The sequence below is a fragment of the Babylonia areolata genome, chromosome 7 (genome assembly GCF_041734735.1).
Source record: "Babylonia areolata isolate BAREFJ2019XMU chromosome 7, ASM4173473v1, whole genome shotgun sequence".
Taxonomy (NCBI): domain Eukaryota; kingdom Metazoa; phylum Mollusca; class Gastropoda; order Neogastropoda; family Buccinidae; genus Babylonia; species Babylonia areolata.
The window spans coordinates 33,719,214-33,727,044 of NC_134882.1; the positions used below are offsets into that span (position 1 = coordinate 33,719,214).

At 48.0% G+C, this 7,831-nt stretch overlaps 1 protein-coding gene across 1 annotated transcript in view; it reads right to left on the reverse strand.

Moving 5' to 3' along the window:
• Positions 1-4,720, reverse strand: part of LOC143283830 (uncharacterized) — a 10,422-nt gene extending 5,702 nt beyond the window's left edge. The window contains exons 1-2 of the mRNA XM_076590205.1: positions 4,382-4,720; positions 214-338 (exon numbers count right to left, since the gene is read on the reverse strand). Coding sequence (XP_076446320.1) covers positions 214-338; positions 4,382-4,670 — 414 coding nt within the window. The 5' untranslated portion in view covers positions 4,671-4,720. The remainder of the gene's footprint in view (positions 1-213; positions 339-4,381) is intronic.
• Between the last annotated feature and the right edge of the window lie 3,111 nt (positions 4,721-7,831).

A 7,831-nucleotide genomic window follows, 5' to 3' on the forward strand; every position in this document is an offset into this window, starting at 1 on the left:
TGAATGTGCTACCTTTCAGCACTGATCATGGTATAAAGATTGTTGTCCATTTTACAAGCAGTGCGTAGAATGACTAAATAAGAGAGAGAGAGAATGTGGGGGGATGTATGTATGTGTATATGTGTGTGTGTGCACGTGCGCGTGCGTGTTTGTGTGTGTGCATGTGTGTGTGTGTGTGTGTGTGTGTGTGTGGAGTCACAATCATTCCCATACCTGTGGGGGATTTCTCCAGATCCTCTGACGACAGGTGCCATCAGCAGAACAGACCCCTGAAGCAGAGCAGATGATGGTGGGGTTGTCTCCGCTGTACAAGAAGTCCTCACCACACGTCAGGATCCCTGCCACAGCACGGATGACACGTCGCAGTTTTATTTTCACATTGATGTAGGCCTACTAGAACGCCGTTTGAATTACTACTGTGTCATGATTATACGGCCAACAGTCTCCATGGAAGAACGACCAGAGCTAGGCCATATAAGTAACAGCTGTCTATTGGTGTTTTTTAAATTCTTATTCTCTTTTTTATATATCTATATTGTCAATGTGTCTTTATGCTTGTTTGGTATGATATTGTTGGGTTCTAGTTGTGATTCAACGTTACTGCTGTATTCTCCAAAGGATTGAATTTCTCTAAATCCTTTGAATATCAAAGCTAACAATTATTATTGCTGTAAAAGTTAGATTTACAGATTTATTCTTCACTCTTGTGTTGAGGGCAAGATTTGTTCTGTAACGGGACCCCAGTGGTGAGAAGAGACTGGGTACGATGATGTGAGGGAACAGAGACTGGAGACTGACGTGTAGGGTGTGACAGTGTTCTTGGTGATGCTCGGTGTGGTGTCCACTCCTGGTGACGTGTAGTGATGCTCGGTGTGATGTCCACTCCTGGTGACGTATGGTGATGCTCGGTGTGGTGTCCATTCCTGGTGACGTGTAGTGATGCACGGTGTGGTGTCCACTCCTGGTGACGTGTAGTGATGCTCGGTGTGATGTCCACTCCTGGTGACGTGTAGTGATGCTCGGTGTGATGTCCACTCCTGGTGACGTGTAGTGATGCTCGGTCTGATGTCCATTCCTGGTGACGTGTAGTGATGCTCGGTGTGATGTCCATTCCTGGTGACGTGTAGTGATGCTCGGTGTGATGTCCACTCCTGGTGACGTGTAGTGATGCTCGGTGTGGTGTCCACTCCTGGTGACGTGTAGTGATGCTCGGTGTGGTGTCCACTCCTGGTGACGTGTAGTGATGCTCGGTGTGATGTCCACTCCTGGTGACGTGTAGTGATGCTCGGTGTGATGTCCACTCCTGGTGACGTGTAGTGATGCTCGGTGTGGTGTCCACTCCTGGTGAGGTGTAGTGATGCTCGGTGTGGTGTCCACTCCTGGTGACGTGTAGTGATGCTCGGTGTGATGTCCATTCCTGGTGACGTGTAGTGATGCTCGGTGTGATGTCCACTCCTGGTGACGTGTAGTGATGCTCGGTGTGGTGTCCACTCCTGGTGACGTGTAGTGATGCTCGGTGTGGTGTCCACTCCTGGTGACGTGTAGTGATGCTCGGTGTGATGTCCATTCCTGGTGACGTGTAGTGATGCTCGGTGTGATGTCCATTCCTGGTGACGTGTAGTGATGCTCGGTGTGATGTCCACTCCTGGTGACGTGTAGTGATGCTCGGTGTGGTGTCCACTCCTGGTGACGTGTAGTGATGCTCGGTCTGATGTCCATTCCTGGTGACGTGTAGTGATGCTCGGTGTGATGTCCATTCCTGGTGACGTGTAGTGATGCTTGGTGTGATGTCCATTCCTGGTGACGTGTAGTGATGCTTGGTGTGATGTCCATTCCTGGTGACGTGTAGTGATGCTCGGTGTGATGTCCACTCCTGGTGACGTGTAGTGATGCTTGGTGTGATGTCCATTCCTGGTGACGTGTAGTGATGCTCGGTGTGATGTCCACTCCTGGTGACGTGTAGTGATGCTCGGTATAGTGTCCACTCCTGGTGACGTGTAGTGATGCTCGGTGTGGTGTCCACTCCTGGTGACGTGTAGTGATGCTCGGTCTGATGTCCATTCCTGGTGACGTGTAGTGATGCTCGGTGTGATGTCCATTCCTGGTGACGTGTAGTGATGCTCGGTGTGATGTCCACTCCTGGTGACGTGTAGTGATGCTCGGTGTGGTGTCCACTCCTGGTGACGTGTAGTGATGCTCGGTGTGGTGTCCACTCCTGGTGACGTGTAGTGATGCTCGGTGTGATGTCCATTCCTGGTGACGTGTAGTGATGCTCGGTGTGATGTCCATTCCTGGTGACGTGTAGTGATGCTCGGTGTGATGTCCACTCCTGGTGACGTGTAGTGATGCTCGGTGTGGTGTCCACTCCTGGTGACGTGTAGTGATGCTCGGTCTGATGTCCATTCCTGGTGACGTGTAGTGATGCTCGGTGTGATGTCCATTCCTGGTGACGTGTAGTGATGCTTGGTGTGATGTCCATTCCTGGTGACGTGTAGTGATGCTTGGTGTGATGTCCATTCCTGGTGACGTGTAGTGATGCTCGGTGTGATGTCCACTCCTGGTGACGTGTAGTGATGCTTGGTGTGATGTCCATTCCTGGTGACGTGTAGTGATGCTCGGTGTGATGTCCACTCCTGGTGACGTGTAGTGATGCTCGGTATAGTGTCCACTCCTGGTGACGTGTAGTGATGCTCGGTGTGGTGTCCACTCCTGGTGACGTGTAGTGATGCTCGGTGTGATGTCCATTCCTGGTGACGTGTAGTGATGCTCGGTGTGATGTCCACTCCTGGTGACGTGTAGTGATGCTCGGTGTGGTGTCTAGTCCTGTGTCGTGGGGACTACAGTGTCGTCGTCATCGGCGTCGTCATTTTACCAGTCTCCTTTTTCTTCATTTTTTTTGCGATTTATTTCATCGGAAACAATCCAAGGAAACTAGTGTAAGTCAAAAATGCTCCAAAATGCTATTATACGATAATCGAAATTGGTCAACAGTGCTTGGCACCGGAAACCCTTGTGCATCAAACTAAAACTTGAACAGTTTTCGAACTGTACGCCATTTACTGTCTCACGAGAACTCTCTGGTCCGTTTGGTGTGTCGTTACAAGTAATGTCTGTCCCATGTCCCCTGAAACAAAACGCTTCCGTGTTTTCGGTTCGATCTGGGACGACAGTGTGACAGACGTAACCTACTTACGGTAGTTCTGGTCCTGTCATGTGAGACTGAAGCCGTATGTCTGTTGATCTTGGAACCAAGCGGTCCGAGGTAAGGACGGCGATAAGAAGTGAAGACTGAAGGTCAGTTCCGATTGCAGACAACGTCATGCCAAGGAATGCATCCATGAAATCATCGCGTCCACTTCTGCCTGTATGTTAATCATAGTTTACACTATCATGTCCACTTTGTTATGTGGACCAATAAGGTACGTCTACCTCTGTTAATAATAGTTTACACTATCGTGTCCACTTCATTGTGTGCATCAGTAAGGAATGTCTACCTCTGTTAATCATAGTTTACACTATCGTGTCCACTTCATTGTGTGCACCAGTAAGGAATGTCTACCTCTGTTAATCATAGTTTACATTATCATGTCCACTTCGTTGTGTGACTTGTAAAGTATGCCTACCTCAATTAATCATACCTTACTGTTCCTCCTCTTCTAACGTTTGCCGCGAATAACAGTTAGTCTTGGTAGTAAACAGACAGGCCTAGATTATCATCTGGAATAACACAGAAAGAAAGAAAGAGTAGGGGTGGAAGGACTGAAAGAGAGTGGCAGAAGGAGCGAAAGCAAACAATTCCCAGGTAGTTTCAGTAGCTCAAGGAGGCGTTACTGCGTTCGGACAAATCCATATACGCTACACCACATCTGCCAAGCAGATGCCTGACCAGCAGCATAACCCAACGCGCTTAGTCAGGCCTTCCCAGGTAACCACATGACAGTCAATAAACACGTGGAGATCACACAATGTTGAGATGTCGACTTAGAGTCCTTGCGTCGATATTCAGCTTGAAAATGATGAAGAAGATGATCAAGGGCCTCTCTTAAATAACAATGATCCTTTTCACTGTTTCATCACAAACCCGAAATCGAACATTACAGCAAGAATATGAAACTTCGACATGCATACATACAAAAAAATAACTGAAAGAAACCAAAAAGAAACTAATAATAAAAAAAAGAAGCAAAGAAGCACACAAACAAATTAAACCAAGCTAAAAAATGAAAACTCATGGATAAATTGCCAGGATTTTGTTGAAATTCGTATGTTCAACACTGTTGCATTTTTAGTGACACGTCTAAATCACTGATAACTCATATTTGAGGCAAAATCTTCAACTAGATTTTTACTTCTCAAACTACAAGTCCACTTCGAGACTCACTCGGTTCTCCAGTGACGACAGTGACTCCCTGGATGGAGTGTTCTGCATCCTGTGACTGCACGTGCAGAAAACACTCCCTCGTGGCGTCCTTGTAAGCAGCGGAGTCACACGTGGAGCGTTTCAAGCACTCCCCAGCACACCCCACTGCTGATGAAACGGAGACGACTTCCTGATAACTTGAGATGAAGGAAGAAGGGGTGATGTTGTATGATTGAGATATATACTCACAGCCTGCTCTGGAGACAGTCGCAAAAATGATGTAGAGCTGGAGTATTTTTTGAACTAGCATTTCTGATTTGAAAGAGATGAAATTCAGAACGAAACTCAGGGTTCGATTATTGGTACATACTACGTTTTTCTTTCCTTCTTTCTTTGCCATTGCTCTTCTTGGATCCTTCCTTTCTGTCTTCTGGTTTCTTTCCCTCCCTTTGTTCCCACGTCTCTGTCTCTGTCTGTCTGTCTGTCTCTCTTTCTTCTGTTAATCAACTTTTGGAAAATCTATCATTAGACAAGAACACTGTAAACAGCAAACATTTAATATTGTTCTTGTCCATCTGAATGTCAACACCAGATTCTGTCAAAAGATGAGCAGATTCTGCATTCCTCCCTCACTGACAGATCAGAACGAACTACAACAGCTGTCCAGTTGATCCCCTCACTGACAGATCAGAACAAACAACAGCTGTCCAGTTGATCCCCTCCCTGACAGATCAGAACGAACTACAACAGCTGTCCAGTTGATCCCCTCACTGACAGATCAGAACGAACTACAACAGCTGTCCAGTTGATCCCCTCACTGACAGATCAGAACGAACTACAACAGCTGTCCAGTTGATCCCCTCACTGACAGATCAGAACAAACAACAGCTGTCCAGTTGATCCCCTCACTGACAGATCAGAACGAACTACAACAGCTGTCCAGTTGATCCCCTCACTGACAGATCAGAACAAACTACAACAGCTGTCCAGTTGATCCCCTCACTGACAGATCAGAACGAACTACAACAGCTGTCCAGTTGATCCCCTCACTGACAGATCAGAACAAACTACAACAGCTGTCCAGTTGATCCCCTCACTGACAGATCAGAACGAACTACAACAGCTGTCCAGTTGATCCCCTCCCTGACAGATCAGAACGAACTACAACAGCTGTCCAGTTGATCCCCTCACTGACAGATCAGAACGAACTACAACAGCTGTCCAGTTGATCCCCTCCCTGACAGATCAGAACGAACTACAACAGCTGTCCAGTTGATCCCCTCCCTGACAGATCAGAACGAACTACAACAGCTGTCCAGTTGATCCCCTCCCTGACAGATCAGAACGAACTACAACAGCTGTCCAGTTGATCCCCTCCCTGACAGATCAGAACGAACTACAACAGCTGTCCAGTTGATCCCCTCACTGACAGATCAGAACGAACTACAACAGCTGTCCAGTTGATCCCCTCCCTGACAGATCAGAACGAACTACAACAGCTGTCCAGTTGATCCCCTCCCTGACAGATCAGAACGAACTACAACAGCTGTCCAGTTGATCCCCTCCCTGACAGATCAGAACGAACTACAACAGCTGTCCAGTTGATCCCCTCACTGACAGATCAGAACGAACTACAACAGCTGTCCAGTTGATCCCCTCACTGACAGATCAGAACGAACTACAACAGCTGTCCAGTTGATCCCCTCACTGACAGGTCAGAACGAACTACAACAGCTGTCCAGTTGTTTAATCCCAGGACGTCAGCGCCGCGCTGAGCTTGGCTGAGAGAGAGGTGTTCAGGAACGCCCCCCACGAGTCTGTGCTATTTTATGTCCTGGGGGAGGAAATGCTGGCACTGAGGAGCATTGCAGCCAGTGAGTGTTATCGAACCGCTGAGAAACAGGACAAGTCAAACTGATTTGCAGGCGTAGCACCACCCAGTCGCATATTTATTGAGATTCAGTGACTGAGCATGTCTGCCGTTGTGAGATTCAGTGTGTGTGTGTGTGTGTGTGTGTGTGTGTGTGTGTGTGTGTGTGTGTGTGTGTGTGTGTGTGATTGTGAGATTCAGTGTGTGTGTGTGTGTGTGTGTGTGTGTGTGTGTGTGTGTGTGTGTGTGTGAGTGTGTGTGTGTGATTGTGAGATTCAGTGTGCGTGTGCTTGTGTGTGCGTGCGTGTGTGTGTGTGTGTGTGTGTGCGCGCGCGCGTGAGTGTGTGTGTGTGTGTGTGTGTGTGTGCGCGCATGAGTGTATGTGTGTGTGTGTGTGTGTGTGTGTGTGCGCGCGCGCGCGTGAGTGTGTGTGTGTGTGCGCGCGTGAGTGTGTGTGTGTGTGTGTGTGTGTGTGTGTGAGTGTGTGTGTGTGATTGTGAGATTCAGTGTGCGTGTGCTTGTGTGTGCGTGCGTGTGTGTGTGTGCGCGCGCGCGCGTGAGTGTGTGTGTGTGTGTGTGTGTGTGTGTGCGCGCGCGTGAGTGTATGTGTGTGTGTGTGTGTGTGTGTGTGTGTGTGTGTGTGTGATTGTGAGATTCAGTGTGCGTGTGCTTGTGTGTGCGTGCGTGTGTGTGTGTGTGTGTGTGTGTGCGCGCGCGCGTGAGTGTGTGTGTGTGTGTGTGTGTGTGTGCGCGCGTGAGTGTATGTGTGTGTGTGTGTGTGCGCGCGCGTGAGTGTGTGTGTGTGTGCGCGCGTGAGTGTGTGTGTGTGTGTGTGTGTGTGTGTGTGTGTGTGTGTGTGTGAGTGTGTGATTGTGAGATTCAGTGTGCGTGTGCTTGTGTGTGCGTGCGTGTGTGTGTGTGCGCGCGCGCGTGAGTGTATGTGTGTGTGTGCGCGCGTGAGTGTATGTGTGTGTGTGTGTGTGTGTGTGTGTGTGTGTGCGCGCGCGTGAGTGTGTGTGTGTGTGCGCGCGTGAGTGTGTGTGTGTGTGTGTGTGTGTTCGATTCCTCCGCCATGCCCCCTTTCTCTGTTTCCTGAGTACGTGCGTATTTGCTCTCTCTCTCTCTCTCTCTCTCTCTCTCTCTCTCTCTCTCAAGCTTTTTATTGATTCCGATAAAGCATTCGACCCCATAAACAGACAGCTATTGTAGCTAATATCATCATGATATAAAGCTATTATGTAACATTTATAATGGGATTACACATTTCCATAAAAATTAGTTTTACCTTTGCTGGTCAAAAACTTGTTAGCAAAAGGAAACGAGCTGTACTGAGCATACTATTACTGTTTAAAATTGAAACAATGAAAATAAATGTGATTTTTTTTCAGTATATTTTTTTAATACAAGCACATCATGTTGTACAATATGGTGTCGAGATTTGGGAGATGGAAAAGGGAAAAGAAACAACCCCCCACCCCCCCCCCCCCGAAAACAAACAAAAAACAAAAAAATTAAAAAAACCAACAACAACAACAAAAAACCCAAACAAACCCAAAAACGAAAAAAACAAAAACAAACAACCCCCCCCCACCCCCACCCCC